General features: G+C 53.6%; 1 protein-coding gene across 5 annotated transcripts in view; it reads left to right on the forward strand.

Moving 5' to 3' along the window:
* Positions 1-25,027, forward strand: part of PFKFB3 (6-phosphofructo-2-kinase/fructose-2,6-biphosphatase 3) — an 81,175-nt gene that overhangs the window by 40,636 nt on the left and 15,512 nt on the right. For 3 of the 5 annotated variants that reach the window (XM_027976504.2, XM_015099532.3, XM_042230437.1), the window contains exons 1-6: positions 13,821-14,220; positions 21,115-21,240; positions 22,239-22,335; positions 22,950-23,016; positions 23,431-23,505; positions 23,875-23,931. In XM_027976504.2, the coding sequence (XP_027832305.1) occupies positions 14,145-14,220; positions 21,115-21,240; positions 22,239-22,335; positions 22,950-23,016; positions 23,431-23,505; positions 23,875-23,931 (498 nt within the window). In that variant the 5' untranslated portion in view covers positions 13,821-14,144. Of the gene's footprint in view, positions 1-13,820; positions 14,221-21,114; positions 21,241-22,238; positions 22,336-22,949; positions 23,017-23,430; positions 23,506-23,874; positions 23,932-25,027 lie in introns of those variants that run through there. The other 2 variants (XM_060397174.1, XM_015099534.3) reach the window with 1 other exon arrangement.

A 25,027-nucleotide genomic window follows, 5' to 3' on the forward strand; every position in this document is an offset into this window, starting at 1 on the left:
CACTCAGCATTCCCTCCTGCCTAGAACCCCACTCCTTTCACGTCCTGAGGCCAGTTTGGCCTTTCAGTCGGCGTTGCTTTTTGCCGTGGAAAGCGGTGTTCACGCTGCTCTGAAGCCCAGGAGTGGGCTTTGAACCTAAGGAGTGCGCGTCTCATGGGAACTCGCTGGCTGCTCGTCTGAGTTGAAGGGTGGGCGGGCATCTGCTCTGGAGGACGGGGCAGGCGGCACAGAGAAAACCAGGGTGGGAGTGGTGGGAAAGGCTGTTTGGCTGGGTGGACGGAATGACTGGCCAGCAGCTCGTCTAATAATAGGACAACCAGCTGGAAGCCACAGGTTCAAGCTGAGGGCTCACTGGAGGGCACCGGGGTTTCTGGACTTGGGGAGGGAGCTGCTAGGTGCCTTGGGGGCAGGGTGTGGAGGGTGGGAGGGGAGCTGTACAGAAGGAGAGGGGGCCGCCAAACGTGGGCGGCGGAGTGGCCCCACCTCCACCTCTCAGCCTCAGCTCACCTGCTCCTCTGAAGACCATCTTTCAGCTTGGAGATCGTTTAGCTAAAACGGGGATTCTGCCTTGAAGGATTATGGCAGAGTGGCTCCTGGGGTGTGCAACGGCTAATTTTATGTCTTGACCTGACTGGGCCAAGGGGTGCCTTGGCAGCTGGTTAAAATACGATTTCTGGGTGTGTGTGAATGTTTCCGGAGAAGTTGCTTTGACTCAGTGGGCTACAGAAAGTAGATGGGCCTCCCCAAGGTGGTGGGTGCCATGCTGTCTGGTGAGGGCTTGGGTGGGACAGAAATATGGAGGAAGGGTGGGCCCACTCTCTTGGTATGAGTCAGGACGTCCATCCTGTCCTTGGACTTTGTCAGAGCTCCTGGTTCTTGAGTGAATCCCACCTGCTTTCCTGGGTCTCCAGCCTGCAGACTGTAGATGGTGGGACCTCTCGGCCTCCAAAACCGTGTAATGAGTTTCCTTTTATACATACATAAACACACGTATACATACATGCATATACACACACATCCATACCTACATACACACGGTTGTGTGCCAGGTCACTTCAGTCACGTGCAGCTCTTTGCGACCCTATGGGCTGTAGCCCACCAGGCTCCTCTGTCCATGGGATTTCCCAGGCAAGAATACTGGAGTGGGTTGCCACTTCCGCCTCTGGGGAATCTTCCCGACCCAGGGGTGGAACCCGCATCCCTTTGTGTCTCCTGCATTGGCAAGGTGGGTTCTTTACCACTAGCACCACCTGGGAAGACCCCCCCCACACACACACACACTTACCTACACACATACATACCTACGCATATACATACACGCATGCTCACATATCTGCATACATGCATACACATATACATACATACAAATCTGTTTCTCAGGAGCACCTTGGCTGTTACAGGAAGTCGCAGAACCTCCCAGCCACAAGGTGGATGTCGCTGAGTTGGATGGGGAAGACGAAGGAGCTGGGGAAACCCATTCTCTGGCTCAGGTGGCACCCCCTGGCTGAGAGTTTAGGGAGAGATTCGGGGTCTGGAAAAAGGAGAAGGCTTACTTTTCACAGAGCTCTTCCCATCTCAGGATGGGAGGTCCTGAGCCCACAGTGTGCCGAGTCTCTGCTGTGCACTGTTAGTATGAAAATCCCGTGCTTTAGGTAAGCATTAACCCTGATGCACCGCCAAGCAAGCCCACTCAGGTTCAGCGGCTCGCGACTTGTTCAGCCTCCTGCTCTCTCCTCTCCCCTCCCTGTGTTGTTGAACCTGGGGGCGCTGGGTAGGGGGCAAAAGGGCGAAGGCTGCCACTTGGCGGGTCCTTTCTGCTCATCTCCATTCTCCCAAACTTGCTTTTTCCTGGTCTCTCTATCATCCTCTTCTCCTCTATTTTGTTGACCACCTTGTCGCAACTTTAACAGATTTAATGTTTTCATTTTTCAGGTCTCTCTTCATCAGCCCTCATCTGCTGTCTTTTTCTTTTTTTAATTGTGCTGAAATTCACACAATGTAAAATGAATGATTTTAAAGCGAGATTTCTCCTGGGCGTGCCACACAGCATGTGGGACCTTAGCTCTACGGACCAAGGATGGAAACCACTCCCCACTGCATTAGGAGAGCAGAGTCTTAACCACTAGACCACCAGGGAGATTCCAAAATGGACATCATGAAGCACACAGTCCAGTGGCATTTAGTACAATATGTCCACAGTGCAGTGCGACGAGCGTCCCATCCAGTCCCGAAAGGTGGTCGCCACCCCCAAAGAAAGCCGCATCCCCGTTAGTCACCCCCGGTCTCTCCAGCCCCTGATCATCAGCCATCTGCTTTCTGTCTGTGTGGGTCCACCTATTCTGGAGAGCTCCCTGATGGAATTACATGAGGCCTGACCCTTTGTGTCTGGCTTCTTTCTTGGAGCATGATTGTATTAGTTTGCTCCAGCTGCCATAACAAAATACCCCCGATGGGGTGGCTCAGACAGCAGACACTTGTTTTCTCATGGTTCCAGAGGCTGGAATCTGAGAGGAGGTTCGGTTTCTCCTGAGGCCTCCTTGCGCTCACAGGGCCTTTTTCCTGTGGGCACACCCCAGGTTTCTCTTTGGATGTCCAAACTCCTCTTCTTGTAGAGACTCTACAAGGTCAGATGAGGGGCCACTCTAATGGCCTTGTTTAACTTAATTGCTCCTTTAAAGACCCTACGTCCGAATACAGTCACATTTAAAGGTACTGGGGGTCAGGGCTTCAGCATGTGAGTTTTCAGTTCAGTTCAGTTCAGTCGCTCAGTCGTGTCCCAACTCTTTGCGACCCCATGAATCACAGCACACCAGGCCTCCCTGTCCATCATCATCTCCCGGAGTTCACCCAAACTCATGTCCATCGAGTCGGTGATGCCATCCAGCCATCTCATCCTCTGTCGTCCCCTTCTCCTCCTGCCCCCAATCCCTCCCAGCATCAGAGTTTTTCCCAATGAGTCAACTCTTCGCATGAGGTGGCAAAAGTATTGGAATTTCAACCTGAGCATCAGTCTTTCCCATGAACACCCAGGACTGATCTCCTTCAGAATGGACTGGTTGGATCTCCTTGCAGTCCAAGGGACTCTCAAGAGTCTTCTCCAACACCACAGTTCAAAAGCATCAATTCTTCGGCACTCAGCTTTCTTCACAGTCCAACTCTCACATCCATACATGACCACAGGAAAAACCATAGCCCTGACTAGACTGACCTTTATTGGCAAAGTAATATCTCTGCTTTTGAATATGCTATCTAGGTCGGTCATAACTTTCCTTCCAAGGAGTAAGCGTCTTTTAATTTCATGGCTGCAATCACCATCTGCAGTGATTTTGGAGCCCAAAAAATAGTCTGACACTGTTTCCACTGTTTCCCCATCTATTTCCCATGAAGTGATGGGACTAGATACCATGATCTTCGTTTTCTGAATATTGAGCTTTAAGCCAACTTTTTCACTCTCCTCTTTCACTTTCATCAAGAGGCTTTTTAGTTCCTCTTCACTTTCTGCCATAAGGGTGGTGTCATCTGCATATCTGAGCTTATTGATATTTCTCTCAGCAATCTTAATTCCAGCTTGTGCTTCTTCCAGCACAGCGTTTCTCATGATGTACTCTGCATAGAAGTTAAATAAGCAGGGTGAGTTTTCGGGGAACACAAAAATTCAAATGAGTTCCCCTAGACACACGTGTTGAAGAAGGAAATGGCCACCCACTCCAGTATTCTTACCTGGAAAACCCCATGGGCAGAGGAGCCTGGTGGGCTACAGGCGATGGGGTTGCAAAGAGTTGGACATGACGTAGCCACTAAACAAAAACGGCAGATATGCAGTGTCGTCAAGGTTTACCCATGTTGCAGGATGTATCAGTACCTCCTTCCTTTCAAGGCTGAGTAATATCTCATTGTATGGATGGACTACGTTTTGTGTTTCCATTCATCTCTTGATGGATACTTGGACTTTTGGCTCTTGTGAAAAACACTGCTATACCCACTGCCTTTTTTCATAAAGGGGTGACTGGCACTGGGGGAGTGGAAGGCAGAGGAGAGCAGGCATGGTGTGTACCCTATCCCCAGAGAGCAGTGCTAAGAGTCTGGGTGCAGATTTCAGGTCCAGCCTTCTGTATCTGGGTGGCTCTGGCCCTCCGCAAGCCAGTAACAAATATTTGACCAGCAACTGTGTTGTTGTGAGCTTGCCTTTGGGCAGTGAAGGGCTACCAGACTGATTGAGTCTTTTTTTTTTTTTTTAACGGTCTATTTCCTTTTGGCTGCACTGGGTCTTGGTTGCTGTGTGCAGGCTTTCTCTAGTTTCAGTGAGTGGGGGCTACTCTCTTGTGGAGCACGGGCTCTTGAGTGTAGGCTTCAGTACTTGTGGTTGCCCCTCGGCATGTGGAATCCTCCCGAACCAGGGATTGAACCCCTGTCCTCTGCATTCGCAAGCAGATTCTTAACCCCAGGACCACCAGGGAAGTCCATTGGTTGAGTCTTTAGCTGATGTAATCACTGTCCTGGTGTTTGCACACTGTCCCTGGCATCTGTCTGGCCTCTTCATCCGCCATGACTAATGGCCAAGTGATAGCTTTCTTGCTGATGAGGAAACAGCCTGAACTAGGGGGAAAAAAAAAAAAAATCCCCGAGTTGTCTAACTTATCCTCAGCTTATCCAGTGATGTGTTCTGGAAATCTTTCACCTACCGAAAGTCACCCAGCCCTTTTCTTATGGCACAGGTGGGTTTTTGCCTGTTTCTTTTCCATATGTGATTTGGAAGAGAGTGTCATGCAGGTCCTAGAAGACCCTCAGGAGACATCCGCATGGCGGGGGGGGCGCTTAGGGATCAGTAGCTGCTGTTGTTTCCCCCGCTCCCTGGCGAGCTGACCCAGAGCTGCCACCTCAGTTTATCTGGCTCTTACTACACTTCTGGATTGCTTCTTCGACCTCTCCTTGTTTTGTGTTAGTGTCTAATAAAATATTGTCATTGGGAAACTCTTCTGGCAAGAAATAGAGTCACAAAGTGTTCCAGGGCACGCTTCCATGATTGTGATGAAAAGAAACAAGGCTGGTGTCAGAGACAAATGGGTGGCCAGCGCTGTGTGTGTGGGGGGGGTGGGGGGGGGGGGGGGGGTGGGGCTCCCTGTGGCCCAGTGTCTAGTCCCCAGATTTTCCTCTTTAGAAGTTGGATGTTAGTGCAACCAGCGGTGGTGGAGCTTGGGGAGACCAAGTCACAAACCAAACTGGTGAGAGAATGGTCTTTAAACTAGATTGCTCACTTGGTACGTTTCCAGGAGGACCACCGCTGCTGGGCAGGATAGAACGTTGTGGTCTGCTCACCAGTGGGTTGTCTGTGAAGGTGAGGGGAGGTGGAGGCGTTCTGTGCCTGAAGGGTCCCTGTCACGGCTGCTGGCAGAGCCGAGGCAGCCTGTTAAATGAGGCTCCCAGCCGTCAAAAGTGAAAGTCGCTCAGTCATGTCCAGCTCTGCGACCCCATGGACTGTACAGTCCATGGAATTCTCCGGGATTACTCATCAATTCATCCTCATGGCAGGTGGCAACTTTTTCAGGATTTGAGGGCCCTGTAACCCGCATCCTATGGTATGGTTACAGGTCCCTACATCCACTTAGGGTTCTAGCACCTCGATCTTTTCCTGCTGCACCCCGCCACCTCTTGTTTTCATGCCTTTGAGATGAATTTTCCAGGAAAAAAGTTTTTTGGCCTGCCCTTCTCTTAGGATAAATGCTGTTTGGGGAAGGAGTGGAGGAGAAATTGAGAACCAAGTCATTTGAAACCATCATCTCCACGCAGGGGGGCCTGTCTCTTGAGCTCCCCCTCACCCTATCTTCCTTAACCCTGAGCAGAGACTCTGAACCTTATCTCAGGGTCCTAAGACTGCTGCCTGCCTATTATAACCTGTCCTTAACACTATGACCAGAGGCCAGCCTTTCACCAAGTGCACATGCAGATAGCCAGTGCTGTGAGTACCTGCCACTAGGCCGGCTCCATTCTAGCCCCTCTGGCTGAAAACAGCCAGGATTACAAAGAAGTTCCCTCCCGTCCTCTTGCTGCTCTTTCTCGGTGCCCGCTGGGGTCTTCCTCTATTTTAAAACAAGAGCTAGTTGTCCTGATGGTCCACAAAGTGCCCCTTGGCTGCCCCCCACGCCCCAGTCTCTACCCACCTGGCTGTCTGTTGCACCCACCTGCCTTCTCCCCGAATCTGGATCCCAGCCCAGCGCCTTCCTCTTTGTGCCTCCACTTGGGTGTTTCTTACTCCACAAACCTGGGAGGGCGACTGAAGATGCGGGATACAACACGGAACATGGACCATCCGCCAGCTTGTTACAGCACAATGCGCTGAAGCGACGGTGTCTGCACTCGATGAGGTTCACTGGGATCCAGCGCTGCCCTTAGCTCCTTCTGGTTCTTCTCACGACTGGAAAACCTTCAGCCACAGCTATTGCTCCTGCGGGCCCGCACTGTCCTGGAGCCACAGTGATGCCATGCTTTTGACAGTCTGGCCACAAAGATACCTTATCAACCACAGAAATGTGGAGCTCATCAGAGAGTTCGAATAGTTTTTAAGAAGTAGGATATTTCTTTTCCTCTTTGCTTTTATTAGGACATCTTAAAACCTTTGAGAAGTACACAAAGAGCTCAAAGCCTCCCTCCTGCACCTCTTTAAAAGAAGTTTTTAATGCTGACTCACTTTGATTTCATGAAATAGTTATTTCTTTTTAATCTGCTGTGGTGGCAACTATTAGCCTTTTAAGAAGAGGACACTGTTAGGTGTGAGTGCTGGGACTCTGTTGGGGTGGCGGGGGCAGGGGGTGACTCTCTCTTCATATCCTAAGAAGCACTTTACAGTGTAGGCTTAGTTATTAATCTTTGTAATAGTTTCTGAAGACACTTCTTATTTCCTCGTTATATCCAAATAGTAGGTAATGTAGATACTGTCATAGAAACCACTTGGATCCAAAGTTTTGTTGTTGGCATTGTTATTGAGAAGGAAACTGAATGTTCTAGTTGGAAAGTGATTTAATTGGGTGACACTTGAAAGAATACCAGCCTAGTCAGGTATTTTTTTATTCCTTGGCTCATTATTAATAGCTGTGTGATCACAAGGAAGTCATATTGGTGAGCCTCGGTTTCATTAACTCTAAGGGGAAAAGGTAGGAGAGTGTGTGTGTCTGTGTGTTTCTGTGTGTCCGTCCATGTGTGTGTGTGTGTTGGGGACACTATGAAATTCAAAAATGAATCCGTATTTCTGACAAGGACCATGCCTCATTTGACTTTGGCGCCCCCAGGACAGCTGCTGTCAGTAAATGTTTGTTTCATGTGGGAAGAAACAGAGATATTGACTTTCTTCAGTGTGTGACCTTGGACTTTGGGGAGAAACGCTGTAGGACAAAGAGATGGATACGAAATTCCCAGCCCATCTGCGAGAAACGCTGTAGGACAATGAGATGGATACGAAATTCCCAGCCCATCTGCCCCAAGTCCATGCAAACTCTCCGTATTCTCCCAACGTGAGGTTGTTACCCTGAGCCTGCATTCAGCATGATCTTACCTTACCCAGCACCTGTCTCTCAGTTCCCTGCTTGTATTCTATTTCGTGGCCATGTCCCACTCTGGTCTTCAGCTACAAGCTCTTGGGCATGGGAGATCTTTCTTTGTCATGCTCGGCGTGAGACAGAGCACGCAGCACTGTGATGAGCTAGGTGATCACCTGCTGCTGCTTCCTGGCTAGACCCGAGATGAGATGGTTGTGATTCCAGTGCAGCCTGTTCTGTGCATGACTCGCAGCTCCTGCTCCTGAGCATCTGTTAAATGTACCAGAAGATGGACAGTGAGCTGCTTGCTGGTCTCTGTGTCTGCTTTCCCCTCCAGGAAAAACAGGTTTGGCACGGTCGTCGGGAGCCCTCAGCCGACCTCTACATGGGTCTCCTCTTTATTTCATGTCTTGCCTGCAAAGACCGCAAACCTGCTGATACTCTCCCGAAGATCTACACAAAGCCCATAAACAGAATCATCGCCCCCACCTCCACCAAAGTAAAACAGTTTGAGCTTGATTCCTCTTTTCCGCAGGTGTGGGATTCGGAAGCAAAGGTGTTAGGAACACATGCAAATCCCCAGGTTCCTGGCTCCCTTTCTGCCAGTTCCCGTCTCCCTTCATGTCTGTACTGCCTAGAATCCCATGAACAGAGGAGCCTGGCAGATTACAGTCCAGGGGGTCGCAGAGAGTCAGACTCAACTGAAGCTACCTAGCACACACTGTCTATGCTTTTGTCTATTTTTTTCTCCAGAATTTGAGCAAACTGAGTGATCACCAATTTAAAATCTGGGGTGTTTTTAAACAACTTTTTTTCTTTTGAAATTGAAAAGTTACAAAATAGCACATAGAGTCCTATGAACCCTTCACCCAGCTTCCTCTTATGGGGACATCTCCTATGACGGCAGAAAAATATCAAAACCGGGAAACTGATTGCTGGTACCAGACTGTGAAACAGACCACAGAATATCTGATTTTTAAAAACACACACAAAGGAATGCTTTAAAAACTTTTTTTAATTGGAGGATAATTGCTTTACAATATTGTGCTGGTTTCTGCCACACATCAACATGAATCAGCCACAGGTATACAAATGTCCCCTCCCTCTGGAACCTCCCTCCCATCTCCCACCCCATCCCACCCCTCTAGGTGGTTGCAGGGCCCTAGGCTGAGCTCTCCGAGTCACTGGCTATCTATTTTACATGTGGTAATGTATCTGTTTCCAAGCTGCTCTCTTAGTTTGTCCCCCTCCTCCCCCTACAAGTCTGTTCGCCATGTCTGCATCTCCATTGCTGCCCTGCAAACAGGTTCATCAGTACCATCTCTCCAGATTCCATACACACACATAACATCTGTCTCGATATTGGGTGAAGAGGTTGGCAGGGAGTGGCAGATACTCTCAGAGCAGGAGCCTGATGCAATGCCTGCTTGAAACACCCAGGGCAGTTTTAAGAGTATGGTCCCTAGGTCACGGGTGTGCCTTCAGAAGAGGAAAGGCCTGCAGAAAGTGGAGGAACAAGGGCTGGGCAGAAGGAAAGGAAACTTGCTGGTTCAGTGGGACTTCAGTCGCGACTGTTCACCAAGAGCCAGGCTGTGGCCACATTTAAGTGTCCTGGTACCTCATAATGAGATGAGTAAGTCCCCTCATTTGGAGAAACATCTATACGACATTTGTAGAAAAATAAATGATTTTAAAAAACTGGACTTTATTTTCAGAGCAGTTTGAGATTCACGGCAAAATTGAGAGGAAGGTACAGACTTTTCCCAGGTGCCCCCCACCCCCACCCATGCCGTGCCCGCTGTTATCAGCATCATTCACCAGGTGGCACGTGGTTACTGAGGCTGAACCCACACAGACACATCTACTGCTGCCGTTGTGTGCTGTCGTGTCCGACTCTTTGCGACCCCATGGACTGTAGCCTGCTAGGCTTCTCTGTTCATGGGATTTTCCAGGCAGGAACAGTGGACTGGGTTGCCATGTCCTCCTCCAGGGGATCTTCCCAACCCAGGGATCGAACCCTCATCTCCTGTGTCTCCTGCAGTGGCAGGCGTTATCGTCACTCAAAGTCCACCGTTTACCATGGGTTCACTCTTGGTGTTGTATATTAAGTGAATTTGGACAGATATATAAAGACACATATCCATCACTGTAATATACAGAGCAGTGTAAATGCCCTAAAAATCCCTTGTACTTTACCCCTTTATCACTCTTTCTTCCCTCACCCCTGGCAACCATTCATCTTTTTACTGTACTTGTACCTTTTCCAGAATATCATGGAGTTGGAATCATGGTCTGGAGCCTTTTCTGATCGACTTCTTTCGCTTAGGAATATGTACTTACCATTCCTGCATGTCTTTGTCATGACTTGACAGCTCGTTTCTTTCTGGCAGTAAATAATATCCCATTGTCTGGAGGCATCACGGTGTATTTACCCTTTCACCTGCTGATGGACATGTTGGCTGCTTCCACCTTTGGGCAATGCTGAATGAAGCTGCTATAAACCTCCATGTGCAGGTTTTGAACTGGGTTTTCAACTCGGTGTTGCATCGTGTGGGTCTCTGTCTGTATCTGTGTTCCTATTCGTGTATGAGTGACATTTTATGTATATATATTTTAAGTCCTCTCCCCTTTCTTTGGATGGTTGGTGAGGTAAGGGCTGATTTCAGTCTTTTAGTTGGTGTCTGTCTTCACTCTCTCAGACACTGTATTGTTCGCGGGAGCAAATGACAACACTTTGTGTCTAATTAGCAATATCTGATTGCTCACCACCTGCCAGGGCTTGTTCTGTCTCCTCTCGCTGGGGAGAAGGTGGGTTCTAGCACCATTTCAGTGTTTAAACCTGGTTCAGTGGCTCACCATTGTGCAAATGGTGTTGCTTTTTTGCTGTAGTTACAGGAGTGTCTGGGGTGGTGGTAGTTGGGGGGATGGGGTGCGGGGAGGTGGTTAGATGACCTCGGCTAGCAGAGGGAACCGAGAAGCAAGAGGTCATGGAGAAAACCCAGCCCCACCACTCCTGCTGAGTCTGGACCCAGCAAAGGAATTCTCTATAAAGAAGCATGGCAGCAGGCCATGCCGCACACGCAGGGCTTTCTCAGCTACGTTCTGGGTGAGATGATCTGAGTTACAGTGCACGCTTCTCCCCTCATCATCACTCTGCTCAGCACCCTGGAGTCAGGCTGTGGCCATCACAAGTCTCTTGGGAGATGTCTGTGTCAAGTAAGGGAAAAAAGTTCCTAACTGGCTGTGGTCCTTGACCTTTAGCCCGGTTCTGACTCCTGTAATCTCTAAACTTCCCTTTACTCATTTAAAAGGATGATTGGATAATCTGGAAGATTCCTTGTAGACCTTGGGTCATAAAATTCTACACCCCCCCCCACCCTAATCCTTGAAGCTGTCCTGTTTGTAAAAATATCATTGGATTAGAGGGGTTTTTACATTCTCTGCTGCCTTTTCTGAAGGATGGCATCCCTGATCGCCAGATTTGGGGGTGGGTCAAAGCCATGGATGGTTGGATATAGATGAGTTTGTTAACAGAACTAGGGAAACAGGTGGATGTCTAAACCAGTTGCCTCTGGACCAGTCCATTCTGGAGTTCAGATGCGCTTGGCTTGTTCGTAAATGAACTTGCAGAGAAGCGACGTTATCTTCCAGAAGAACACTACCCTGATATACCGTACTGGGGGACTGCAAGGACTGCTCCAGTTCTGGCTGTCTCATGACCCACACCACCCCCCCCACCTTATTTTTAAAGTGTGAATTCGAGCTCGTCCCCCACTCTCTCCCAGTTTCTTTGCACTTATATATAAGAAGTGGGAGAAGGATTACGAAAAACTTCCGTTTGCTGGCCTCCATCAGGTGAGGGAGGTGATGATCAGCTAGAACTCCGTCTCTGCTCTAAGGCACTATGGACACCCAGGCAGCAAAGGCGCCAAGCCTCAGCTAGAAGCTCCGAGGACTGTCACTGCCTTGTGCCTGCAGAGCTGGGCCCTGGTCAGACACGTGATCCAGACAGGGAAATTAAAGATACACTGTCAGTTCACTTCTGTGGCCTGCTCGGAAACACAGTCCCCTGCAAGCTTGGAGGGTGGAAGAATGCCACCCCAGCCTTGCCCTGTCCTTCAGCCTATGCAAACAAAAATCGGTGGGCAATAGCTGGCACACAGGTACCCTGGGTCCTCAGGGAGAGACGAGTGTGCAAACATGCAGGGGTGCAGCCGGGGCGCCCGGACCCAAGCAGCTGGGGGCAGGGTGCAGGTGCGCCCTCCTCACTGTTTTCCTTTTTGGGTCAGCCCGCTCTTATTTCTGGAGTGGAGTGGGACTCTCCCTGGGGCGATCTAGGGTGTCATCTCTGGCATTTGCTCCCAGTGCAGAAAAACAAGTCCGAATGCAACGCACTCGGGTTTCTGAACAGCTGCCCAAGCTCCGAAACCAGGCAGTCAGCAAAGCGGAGGAAGGGAGGAGGGCAGGGGTTCGGGAGAGGGAGGAGGGGGCGGGGCGGGGGGAGGCGGTCAAGGGCGCTGTTTCGGTGGGCGACGCTCCTCCCCGGGCTGGGGAGTGGGGAGGTGGGGGACATCCAGGCGAGCGGGGTGCCCCTAGTGGGGATCGGGGTGCAGGAGCGAAGGGGTCGAGGGTACCCCCCAGTGGACGACAATGGGAGATCCGGACCCCTGGGCGGGCTAGGGTGGAGGAAAGTGAAGATGCTTGAGCTCGGTGAGGAGCCTGCAGTGGGGGTCGGTGCGCGAAGGGAGGGGTTTTGAGGGTACGTCTCCACCCGGTGGGTAGCGCTGGACGCTCTGCGACCCCAGGCGGGCTGGGGGAGGGGGCTGCCTGGACTGAGGGAGTGCCCAGGGTGGGGGTGGGCGTCGGGCTGGGGGATGGTTCGGAGCTCCTCCTCTGGGCGAGCTGGGGTGCCAGGAAGGGGGCGGCGCGGCGGGGCGGGGCGGGCAGGCAGGAGCTGCTTGCCTGCCGCCAGGGAGCGGGCGCCTTCCCAGCCGAGCCATGCGGTACGTGAGCGACGTGTGGCAGCCTCTGCGCAGACTGTTCCGCGGCAGTGTGGGTTTCGGCGAGCGCCGCCTCCTTCCAATCACCGCGCAGCCCCAGCGGAGGGATGCGCCTGTGCAGCGCAGCGCTGCTCACTGAAGCGTCGCGTGCCGAAGTCACATCCAAGTGAATGCCTGCGAGGGAGGCATCCCTCCGCTCCCCGCACCCCAGATCTTCACAGGGCGGCCACGGACCTGACCTCACGACGGCCGCATGTCCCCAGCTGATGCAAAGCCTTGGGAACCAGGGATACGGAGGAACACACAGCAAAAACTGGCGAATTTTAGGGGTTTGCACAATCAAGGTGCCACCTCCCAATAGTTATTCCGAACTTTCAGTTAGGTAATCAATTTCAGATCAGAATAGGATCGAGGTTTATTTACTCTTCTACTAGAAGAAATAAAAGTATATCGAAAATATTGTAAACGGTGACCGTGAAAACCAAGATGCCACGTTCCATTTTGGTCCAGCCTCCGAGTCTTTCCCGCCCCCTCCTTGTGCCCAGCATTCCGGGGACCTTTTGGGGAGCAGTGTTCAGCACAGGTCAGGGTTTCTAAGGAATTCAGGAAATTGGGCAGAGTGAGGACCAAGGGCCAAGGAAGCCCCCTCCCCTGGGGTGGCGCCAGGGCAGTGGCGGCTGAGACTCACGGATATTATTAGGGAGCAGTTCCAGCAAGGAGTGACCCCAGAGGCGCTCTCAGCGACCTCCTTCTGGCCTCCCTCTAGGGTAGCAGAGACACACACCCCCGTCCCCTCTTAACTTTCCCCCAACTTTTAACCCTAAACCCCTGTCTTCACCGTGACCGTGCCAGGCCCGGAATGCATAAAGTAATTGGCCTCCAATTTAAATAAATTTGTATTTAAAAAAGAATGCACAGTATCTGGGTCCCATTCCCAAAGAGGCCGAGTCTTTAGAATGCAATAAGCATTCCAGGTGATTCGCTTGCAGGGCTCCACGGGCCGCACTGGACGGTTCTGTTTCTCTCCTCCCAGCACAGCTGCAGTGGTTATTCTGGGAAGCTGTGCGGGGCGTTTTTAGGGGATGACAGGAGGAGGCTCACCAAGCGGCACCTTCAGCCAGGGCTCCTTTAGGGCGTTATGAGTCGTCGTCGCCGGTCTGCAGGGGGCGCCAGCAGGCTGGGCCACCCTCCTTCCACGTGAAAGGGGGCTGGAACCCGAGGAATGCGTCCCCGCCCCAGGGCTGACGTGTGCATGGCTGTCTTAAAAGCTGGGGCGGTGCGCTGGGCGTCCAGCAGAGCCGGAGAGGAGGCCAGCGGGCGAGGACCGCACGGGCTCTAGCCGGCGCAAGAGGACCGCGGCTGTCACTGCGCTCGGAGCATCCGCGCCCCGCAGGAGCCGTGGGTGCCGCCCCAGCCCCGCGTCCCTCTCGCAGCGCTTGGGGAGCCTCGCGCCCCAGGCGAGCGCCCGTGATTTAGCACAAAGCACGTTTCCAAAAAGCCGCGCTTTCGCGCACGCACCCTCGTCCCCCTTTGTTTCGGGGTCGCCAGGCCGCTCTCCTCCCCGAGTCTGAATTCTTCGGAAGGGGCGGAGGGCCGCCGAGCCTCGGCTGGGAAGATGCCCTTGGAGCTGACTCAGAGCCGGGTGCAGAAGATCTGGATCCCGGTCGACCACCGCCCCTCGCTGCCCAGGAGTGAGTGCAGACGCGCGCGGGGCCGGGCGGCCGGGGAGGGCGCGCCGTGCGCGGAGAGAGGCCATTGTGTGGAGGGCGCCGGCCCGGCGCTTTTGTGCCGGCTCCCCTCCTCCGGCGCGCTCGGCCGGCCGGGCGCCGCCCTCCGCGCCGTCCCCGCGTCCCGGCCCGGGCGCCCCCCGCTCCTCCCCACCAGCTCCGGCGCGGGGCGGGCACGGCGCCGGCGCTGCGCCTCCCCTGGCCGGCGTCGGGGGCGCTGTGGCCCGGCTCGAGGGCTTCGCGGGGCTCCGCTCGACTCGGCTCGCGCGCGGAGCGCAGAGGGACCCGGAAACGGCGCGCGCGCTGAGCGGGAAGCGCCGGGCGCCGCCGGGAACCTCCGTTTCGGGGACGCGTGGGAAGGGACGCCGGCGTCTCCCGCGGCCGCGGCCCCTCTCCCGGGCGCCCGCCGCGCCTCCTCGGGTCCCAGCCGCCGTTCTGTGTCGATCGCTACCTCCTCTCTCCTCTCTTCCCCTCCTTCCCTCCCGCCTCCTTTTCTCCGCTTTCCGCCTCCTCTTCCCCACCGCGTGTTTCTCTCTCCTCTCAACCTCTCTCTGCCTCCACCCCCTCACTCCATCCTTCGTCTCTATGTTTCTCTTTCTTTATGTATTTCCATCGTCTATCTTTTTCTCCTTCTTTCTATGTATTTCTAATCTCCTATCTTTAATTCTCTTTCCCCCCCTCTCCCTTCGCGGTCTTTACTGCTGTCTGCCTCCCTCTCTCTTCCTCTCCCCGTGCCCCCCTCTACCCCCTGTGCCGGGGGCGTAGAGAGTTGTCTGGAACTCAGCCTTTGTGCACGTTTTGGGGAGGGTCTGCGGGTGGGGACTACACAGTTGGCAGCGTTTCCCAAGTGTGCGAGCCTGCGCGCGCGCGGGCACACATACGCACTCTCTCTCTCTGGACTTGGAGTTTGCTGACAGTTCGCCTCTCCGCCCTGTCCCGTAAATGCTTTGGGAAGATTTACCTTGGGCTCTGTCCCCAGCCACGAAGAGAGCCACCTCTTAAAAGTGTGGTTCCAGAGGTTTGAAGGCGACACCCGCTCCTCCAGCAAAATCACCAAGGGGCCTGTCAGGTGGACAGGCTGAGACAGTGGTGAGCATTTTGCTCCAGGTCAGGTCAGGTCAGGATGCCTGAGAGGTAAACACTGGCTCCCAGGTGCAAATCCTCCCAAGTGGCTTCAAGGCATCCCCCGAGCTAGGTGGCCTGTGGGCTTTCTCTGCCATCACATTTTTCAGGGGCTGGTCACCAAGGCCGCAGTGACAGCTCCTCTCCCTAGGGTTTGCCCAGGTGTGAGTTACCTCCCTGTCCTCAGACCTGCCCCAGGAGGTGGGGAGAGTTGGCCCTGGGGTGCTCTTAGGACATCCTGGTGATGGGAGCCTGACAAGGTGCTCCCCATGCTGGCAGGGGTGGGGTGGAGCAGAGTGCTCCTCCACCAGCTTGATCCCTCAGGTCCAGCAGGCCACAGAAGGACAACTAGGCTTCTTTGCAAGGTAGCCGGGCACTGGGGAACCTTACAGGTGTCTTGCTCCCCAGCCCTTTCAGGTATGCTCTTAAATAGTCCACTGAACAGGCTGACCACGGTCCGGTTATATTTCTGTAAAACCTGTGGGTGGAGAGAAATGCCCCACCTGAAATCAGGAGGGAGATACAGAAGGAGCCCCACCCCTTTTTGACTTTTAAATAAAAGATATTGATAAAAGAACACTCGATACACTGGGGCACACAGAGATACATTGGTTCTCTCAACACCTGTAGGTGTATGTGTGCACACAGAAATGCACACTCACATTTAGCCGTCTTCTGGGGTTCACGGCAGGGCGGGGCGGGAGGGGAACTCTGAGCTGGGCTGGCATCCGCTTGTTGAGTGATTCTGACAGACACAAGTGTGCGGCCACGCTTTTGCTCGGGGCTTCAGAGATCCATCCATTAGTCCCTATCAGCCTGCACGTCTCGCACGCAGATGAGATATTTGCCTGAAAATCCCTGTCGGAACAATTTGCAGCTTGATGGGTGGGGGGTTGGGGGGGGAGGCGGTTTGCTGAAGCTGATGGATTAAGTCCCTTGTCCCCGCCCACTCCTGCAATCCCTGTGTGTGGCTGTGGGGTTACATTTTTTTCTTAGAAGATTATCTGCACCCTGGGTATTTATTGCTTGCATGCTGTTATTTTAAGTAGCAGTGTCTTTCTGGGTTTATATGGTCACAGTTGTCTCCTCCCATCATGGAGAGAGGGTATCTCTTCCTGGCATCTTTCCCATTCCCCGCCCCTCCCCCATTCTTTAATGGCATTGGGAACTGGGTGGATTTTTCTCCCTCCTGAACCTGTTGCCATCTTTCTAAGTGCTGTCCTAGTTGGGGGTCACAGCAGACCATCTGAGATGTGGTAACTAACAGAGGACACAGAAAACACGACTGTGGATATATAAAGAATGGTAAAAACAGCCGCAGGAAGCCCCAGATTGATTCATTTGGTGGCACTTCCACCTCTGAAGCCCATCGTTTCGGGGCCCGGTTGCTACAACTTCATGGTGGTAAATGCTTCTTACAAATCCTGCCGCTTCCTTCAAGCGCAGACTGTAATTCAGGGAGACTTACTGACTTGGTGAATCAGCTGAATGGACAAGGAAGTAGGCTCTCGACTGGCAAGAACTAGCGATCCTTTGTTTCTCATCACGGAGAGAGTTATGTGTGCAGGTCCCAACTCATGTATCATTTCTCTGCTCAGAACCCGGTTTCCTCATCTGTAAAGCAGGCTATGCACTGTCTGCTGAGAGAAGGTTTCATCTCACAGAGGCTTTAGCCCCACTGATGGTTTTCCGGCTCAAAGAGGGAAAGTCGGGGAAATCTTACAGACCTTATCACGGGGGCAGCCCCTGCAATCTGCGGTCGTGAATCTCCTCCCTGGCTTCACATTTAAATCATGTGGGGGAGACTTTGGAAAAAATACACGCTGGTACCCCCTCTCCAAGTTAGAATTGCTACAGGTGCAGCCTGTGCATCCTGGTTTTAAAAGCTTTTTAGGTTCAGCCGCTAGTCGAGAACCACTTTTTGAGGAAGGAGCACTTCAAGGGTTTCAGGTGAGAAGGACCAAGGTGAACCCCAGGTCTGTCCCTCACCGCTTATGCAGGGGACCTCCTTCACTTGTGGGTCCTGGTTCCCTCATGTCTGGCCCTAATGGAAGGAAGCCCTAATGGCTGATGGAGGCTACCACAGCAATCATCCTACACGTTACCTTCTGCTTCACCCTCTGGGAACCTTTGTGAAACATCCGTGCATTTCACAGACAGGGAAAACCGAGACTCCAAAAGGTCGAGTAACTCGTCTGGGACCCGAGGCAGTGCTGGCTTTGAACTCTCCTGGCTCCAGGCCCTCTCAGCCACCATGTTCCTGCGTTGTCAACTGATTCCCTGAAACACCCCACCCTCCCTTGCTGGCAGAGAGCCTGTTGGGTTGGGAGGGCCATTCTCTGGATGAGAATTAGACATTGAGCTAAAATGTGCGTGCAGAGCAATGAATGAGTGCAGCACCCACTGCACAGTCCAGAAGAGTTTAGGAAAGAGGTTTTGCTGAGCTGGGGTCTCCCCACCCTGCCGAGCCTCAGCCCGCCTCACTGCCACCCCCCCACCATCCCCCTGGGGCAAGGTCCCTTCCCTGTCGATTTCTAACACGGGACCAGGCAGACTCTCTGGGCTGAAATGATCCCAGGAGAAAGTTTGTGTCCAGTGGACCACAGCCAGGTATCTGCCGTGGCTTTCTGGGCCTGCCTTCCATTCTCCCAGGGTGGAGTGTGTGGTCCTGTTGCCCAGAGAGCCCTTTTCAGGTGGTGGTGTCACAGCAGAGCTTACTCTGCAGCATGTCATTTGCCCTTGCCTGGCAGCGATGGGGGAGCAGGTTGCCAGGGTTACCATAGACACTCTGCCGTGGAACTTGCATGAGGCCCGCTGGGCACTGGCCCGGTCTACATCTGCAGCTCTGCTGTCTGTCTTCCATGAGTTCCCCTGAAACTTGGTGTTGAAGCCTAACTACCTACTTAGAAGAGAAGAACATGAGTAACGTGGCATCTTTTGAGGTTAACATTTCGGAGTGCCTCTGGGTGGCAGGAAGTTTACAGGAGGTGCAGTATGTGCGTGCTAAGTCGCTTCAGTCATGTCTAAGTCTTTGCGACCCCATGGACTGTAGCCCACCAGGCTCCTCTGTCCATGGGATTCTCCAGGCAAGAATAATGGAGTGGGTTGCCATGCCCTTCTCCAGGGGATCTTCCTGACCCAGGGATTGAACCTATGTCTCCTGTTGCTCCTGAATTGCAGGCAGATTCTTTACTGCTGAGCCACCAGGGAAGCCTACAGGAGCAATGGCAAAGTGTCTTCCATTGGTTTTTTTTTATTTTCTGAGCCTGCAGTACAGCATCAGTATGGTAAGCTAGGACAGCGGTCCTGCCTGCTTGAGGCAGTGGGGAACATGAATCAGAGAGGTCAGCTGCTCAGTCAGGGTGCAGGACTGGAATCGGAATCTGCCAATGCAGCCTCTGCCCAGGGACTTCAGACTGTTGCTTCTTTACCTCTAACCTCAGTATATCCTTTTACATGCAAGTACTTTGGGGAAAACCTAGTGTTAAGCTATACACTTACCTTCCCTATTCCTGAGCTGTTGGAGAGGAAGATGAAAAGGCAGGACTCCAGGGAGGAAGGTATGAGAGGTGGGAGTGTTAAAAAGGTCAGCAGAGAAGAGGGTCCGAGTGGAATTGAGATAGAGGCAGGAGATTATGGGACCAGGGAAGCACTTGAGCTGTGCTGTGAGTTTAACAAACAGGAGGGAGGGTAAAGTTTTGTCATTTTGGGGACCCCTGAGCACCTGGGCGGATGGGCAGCAGCAGACACCCTTGGCAGCTCTTTGAATCTCATGCAAGAAGCCAAAGGACCCAAGGAATGACTTCTGCTTCCCCAGACAAGCAAGGGATGGTTTATTTGGTTTTGAATTTGGGGCTTAAGGTATTTATGCTGCCGTGTCTTTATGGGTTTTGTTTTTTCCTCCCAAAGTATCTATTGCCAGAGGAGATTTGCACATACGATTAGTGGATATAGAAGTAATCCCCTATTTGATAAATTAGTCAGCATCTGCCTCTGCTTCCTTGGCATGAGTCCAGCAGAAGTATTGCATGCGTGTGCACAGCCGAGAGTGTGTGTATGTGTGTGAGCGTGTGTGAGATGCTCCTGGGAGCAGTGACACGGTGGGGATATCAGATAAGACCAGGGGAAAACCAGTGGGTTGAGGGAAGGATCAGCAGAGTGGGCGTTTCCGGGTACAAGCGAGGACGCTTTCACTTTCTGGTGAGTCACCTACAGCTGTCACATGCTGACGGTAGGTGTGTCTTCTGTCCCCACTGGTCTCTGAGGAGGCCATCAGCTTTTTCCACTTGCCCCTCGGGGACTCCAGAAAGCCCCCTGGTGCATCTTTGCCCCAGTCCCGTGCTCACGCAGTTCGAGAGGCCTCTGTTTTCTAGGAGCCTGTTTGTTTCCAGCCCCTGGCCGCTGGGGAATCCCAGCCAAGGGTGTCTGTGGCTCCTCAGTGTCCCGTGGCCTCCTGACAGCCTTTCCTCCTCTTCCTGGCTCTCATGGAGATTGTCCCTGACAGTCTGGAAACATGAAAGGAGAAGCAGTGTCTGTGTGTGGCACTTGCTGCCCGTGTCCCCAGGCTGCAGGTCCCAGAGGCAGAACCTGGGCATCGCGGCCAGTGCTTGGACACGTGACCTAAGTCTGGCCACCAGGCCCAGCATCATGGGGCTGTGTTGAGGTGTCCAGATTGAGAGGAGGGGTCTCCTCAAGCTTGTGCTGTCAGCAGCCTGGTGGCCCCCCACCCTCCCATCTGACACTCACCTGTTTAGAAGGAAAGAGCCTCAATTCCATGGTGCAGTCTGAGTCGCTTGGTCTGCACTGTGGCCAGAGCCCAGAGAGTGGGGCTGTGTGGTGGTCAGTGAGCGCCTCACACACTGCTGGGTGGGGAGCAGGCAGGCAGCTGGTCTCTGCCCCACATGGGTGGTCCTGGGCTCATGAGCACTTGTCTCACGAGATGTCAGGGACTCTCAGGAAACACTGCATCCGGAATGTCCAGAGCAGGGTTCTTTGGGCTGCTTTCTGCAAACCTAGTGAAAACCTCTCTCCCTAGAGTTTTGTTGAGATTCCGAGGAACATGGGTGAGAAGCCGGGAGAGGCTGCACAGGCAAGACCCTCTGGGTTTCTGGGAGCCCTGCCTGGGGCCCTTGTGACTTGGCGGCAGCCGGAACTTGGATGAGGAGGAGCAGGCAGGGGCGGTGGAATTTGTGGGGTCAGCTCCTTGGTCCCTGACCGACTTCCATTTCATAAACTCTTACTGTGAAAATTGCCTTTTAAAAATAACCTTTTTTTAGGAAAGCCATGCAGACCTCGTGCATGGAGGTACAGAAATTTATCTGTAATTTGGCTGCTGGAGCCCCACCCCCCAGGTCTCTTACCTGGCACCTCTATTTACCTGTTACGTTGAATCTGAGACAGCCTCTCCTACTGATGACCTCACCCTGTTGGTACAGGGGAGTCCCTTCCTTACACCCCAGGGCTACTTTCCCCTCTGGGGTTAGTCATCATTTTCTGGCTGGGTTTGGGGCCCTTAGGTGTCAGGCTGGGAATTTGGGGTCCCTGCCATGGGGACCTCAGAGCAAGAGGGAGCTGTGTGACAGAGGGCTCTGGCCGTCAGGGGCCCAGTCCTGTGGGATTGTAAAGTGCAGGGGCTTCGAGGTGGGGATGAAAGCTGCGTTTCTTTGGGATTCTTTAACGCCCGTTGTGGGCAGCGCTGGCTGCTTTATTCATGACCCTTCTGCTGTCTCTCCCCAGCCTGTGGGCCGAAGCTCACCAACTCCCCGACAGTGATTGTCATGGTGGGGCTCCCCGCCCGTGGGAAGACCTACATCTCCAAGAAGCTAACCCGCTACCTCAACTGGATCGGCGTCCCCACGAAAGGTGAGGCTGCAGCCCAGGCCAGAGCTGTCACACTGGGGGTACATTCTGCTCGCCACGACCCCCATCCCCCCAGAAAAGAATGGCCTTTCCCTCTCCAGCTGCTGAAACTCTGTTTGCGGGACCACTCTAGGGGGCTCTCTCTGCAGTGGGGGGTCACAGCTTCCTTTCCAGTATGTCACCCACCACCCTGTGTTGTACGCCCTGCTGGGTGCATGGGAGTCTCTGCTCACTGGCTGCTCTCTGGTTCTCCCTGCCCTGCAGCTTCCCCAGCTCAGCCCTCATCTCCTCCAGGAAGCCTTCTCTGACCACCCCAGTCTGTGTGGATCTTTTCCTTCAAACTCCCCCAGCCCTTGTTTGTGACATTCCTCCGCTGCTGTCTTAAAGTACTCTTTCTGTGCTTTTGATTATATTTTTCTATCTGGTCTTCCCACTGACACGGGGAATGTCTTTAGCACAAGAACTAATTTTTCACATTTGTTGCCCCACCCCCCACCCCCACTCCGAGCCCGTGCCCAGCACAGTGCTACATACACAAACTGCCCGGTCAGGGCCCAGTGCCCATCCTGGCCGTGGGCTGCTGGTATACAAAGTGGCTGCTGTGGATCCGGCCATGTGCGTGAGTCCGCACTCCCTCTCAGCCGTGTTGGCGGGAATCATGGCCCCAGTTTTCACTAGACACATGGCCACCACCTGCTTTCAGGCTCAGCCTCCAGCCCCGGCCCTGAAAGGCTAGTTTCCAGGCTGGGCTGTGGGAGGTGACCCCAGAGAATCAGGGGCACCGTGAGCAGTGCTGGGTCTTGGGGAACCCCGGCTGCCTTCCAGATCAAGCGATGCCAGTGCAGGACGTACGGCCCACTGCCTGGTTCCTGGTTTCCTTGGGATCTTATTCAAGTCATGCGCCGGCTTGGTTTCCTTCTTTGGAAAGAGGGATCCTGGCCCGGGGAGATCCTTTCTGGCGGTCAGCATGGTGAGTGAAGGGGCTGTTCTTTTCCGCGCAGTGTTCAACGTGGGCGAGTACCGCCGGGAGGCCGTGAAGCAGTACAGCTCCTACAACTTCTTCCGCCCCGACAACGAGGAGGCCATGAAAGTCCGCAAGTGAGGCCCCGGCTGTGGGTGCAGGGCGCTCTGTCTGTTGCGTGGCCTTAGACTGGGCGGGAGGGGGGGCAGCCGGCCCCTCCGTGTGCAGCTCGGGAGCCTCTCGGCCTCCGAGCCTTGCCGCTGTCCTCCGCTTCCAGGCGGTCTGCACCCGCTGGTGTGAGGTGGACCAGCGACAGCATCTCACTCGGCACGAGCTAAATCATTCCCTGCAAAATCGTCTGTTTACGCTAGAAAAGGATTTCCTTTTCGGCCCCAAATGACCAGGGCTTCCAAGTGTGACCTTAGAGCCACTTGGGAGCAGGACACGGCCCCAGTGCCAGCCCCGCCTGGATGGGTACAGTGGGCGTCCGTGGGCAGGACTTGGGCAGCCATCTTTTGGAAGCTCCGGGGGTGGTTTTCCGCACGCCAGCCGCACTCAAGCACCCCGAGGGCCGCAGCTGTGTGTGCGGGGTTCTGACTGGGAGCCTCCGGCCTGGTGGTCTCAGCCACCTGGTACACTTTAGCGGCAGAGTTGCGGGTCACCCTGCTCATTGTGGGGGGTGGGGTGGTGGTGCCTGGGTGTCCCCTCGGATGGACCCCCTCCGACGCACCCGTCTCTTTCCGTGTTGCAGGCAGTGTGCCCTGGCTGCCTTGAGAGACGTCAAAAGTTACCTGACAAAGGAGGGGGGCCAGATCGCAGTAAGTCTAGGGAATAAGTCTTGTCTCCCCTCCTGCCGCCGGACGGTGCCCTGGAGGGAGGGGCATGTGGACGGAGCCATGGGGGGACGCTGCTGGAGGGGACAGGCGTCTGGCCTGAGCCGTGAGGGAAGCAGGGGGTGCAGGTAGCCCCAGGACCCAAGAGGAAGCTGGTGAGTGGGGCAGACTGAGGGGCACAGCCCGCCGGACCTGGGGGGTGTGGCCCCCGAAGCCAGTAGCCCTCCGTGGCCCTCCCCTGCGCATTGCTTTAAGGACTGCTCCCACCCCGGCCTCCCCTTCGGTCCCTGAGTGCAGGAGGGAGGCCGTGGGGGGCCTGGGAGGATGCAGTTTCTCCTGGAGCCCCAGAAAGTGCAGTAAACACTGCTCAGCGCCAACCGGGTCCTCTCCTCTGGCCAGGTTTTCGATGCCACCAATACTACTCGAGAGAGGAGACACATGATCCTCCATTTTGCCAAAGAAAGTGACTTCAAGGTGAGCCTGACTTCTCATCCTGGCCTGGTGCGCTCAGGAGCAAGGGGGCCCCACAGGGATTGACTGGTTCCTTGACTGGAGCACCTGAGCTCCACGCTCGGGCTTCCCCTGCCGCTGCCTGGGAGTTGTTGCCTACAGATTGGGCTTTCCTGGTGGGGGCTCTAAGGGGTTCCTGAGACTGGGGAGGGGAGCATCCTCTCTTGGTGGGAGGGCAGAGACTGAGGGCTGGATCTTTTTTGTGTATTTGGGCATTTATGTGTGGGGTCCTTCCTGCTCCAGTGTGGCAGCGATGTCGCGGCGATCCCAAAGTTGGCCCTTTGTGTTACCGCATTTGTTGTTTCCTAACGTTTCTGTCTTGTTTCCTTCCAGGTGTTTTTCATTGAGTCTGTGTGCGATGACCCTACAGTCGTTGCCTCCAACATCATGGTAAGACCCCCAGAGTGTGGCAGTCTGAGAACAGGGTGACTGGGTCAGCCAGGAGAAGCCGTAGAACTTCGAGAATGAGCTGGCTCTGCCAGCTGGTGGGGGGATCATCTTGGGGGGAATCAGCCGGGTCAGAAGTGCAGAGCAGTAGTTAACTTAGAAACACATTCTGTGACCCGGAATTGATCTTAGCAAGGCCCTTCAGGTGGTTGGCAGAAAGAGAGAAGTCGAGGAACTCAGTTTTGGTGGGAAAACTGTTTTGGTGGCAGTATCCTTGGCCGCTGGAGGGTGAGGGAGCTGCTTAGGGCGGAGGATGGAAATAGAGACAGGAGGCTCGTCTCTTGCTGGTAAGTTTTCCCAGTAGGTAAGCATGGGCATGTGTTGACAACAACCTATAGGACCCTGCAGACAGAAGGCAGAATTCCCAAATTTGGGAAAAATGGGAGTGGTAAAACTGTCTTCCTGCTTCTCTCCCTGTGTCAAGGGGAGGGTTACTGGGTAAACTGAGGGTACTTGGCAGCTTAATTTGATGTCTTCTTAAATTGTGCTTGATAACAATAAACTGTAAACAGAAAAGGTTATCGTGAAGACTTCACCAGAAGTCCCCTTCTCTTGTTGTAGGTCACTTTCTCTCCAGCTCAAATACATCCGAGTAAGATGTTACCTATAGCAAAAAGCTGGTCAGATCCTTCTACAGGGAGTGCCAGACTTTGGCCATATAGTGTGTGTCCTTCAAAGGAATGCTGAGAGTTTGTTAGTTTTTGGTGGTGGGTCTTTGCTCCAAGGCAGTGGGAATATTTGCATGCATTTCTCAGAAATGAGTTCATATTTCAGGAAGGGCTATTGAAATGGTAGAAAAATCAGTCCAGATTGGTTTCAGTGGCCCCAAAGGAGGAGGCTCAAAGTATGAGGAAACACAAGTTGCCTTGGGCTAAACAAAGGCTTTTGCTATATTTCTTTGGTTTGGTTCTACATTTCCACCGGTAGGGAAGCAGAGTGCAGCTGCAGGATAGTCTGTTTCCCTGGTGAGTAGTTGACACTCACTTGGCCAGAAGCTCAAGCACCATCTCGTCCTCTGTGAATTGCTGGATCCCTGTTC

This window comes from Ovis aries, chromosome 13, assembly GCF_016772045.2.
Source record: "Ovis aries strain OAR_USU_Benz2616 breed Rambouillet chromosome 13, ARS-UI_Ramb_v3.0, whole genome shotgun sequence".
Classification (NCBI taxonomy): domain Eukaryota; kingdom Metazoa; phylum Chordata; class Mammalia; order Artiodactyla; family Bovidae; genus Ovis; species Ovis aries.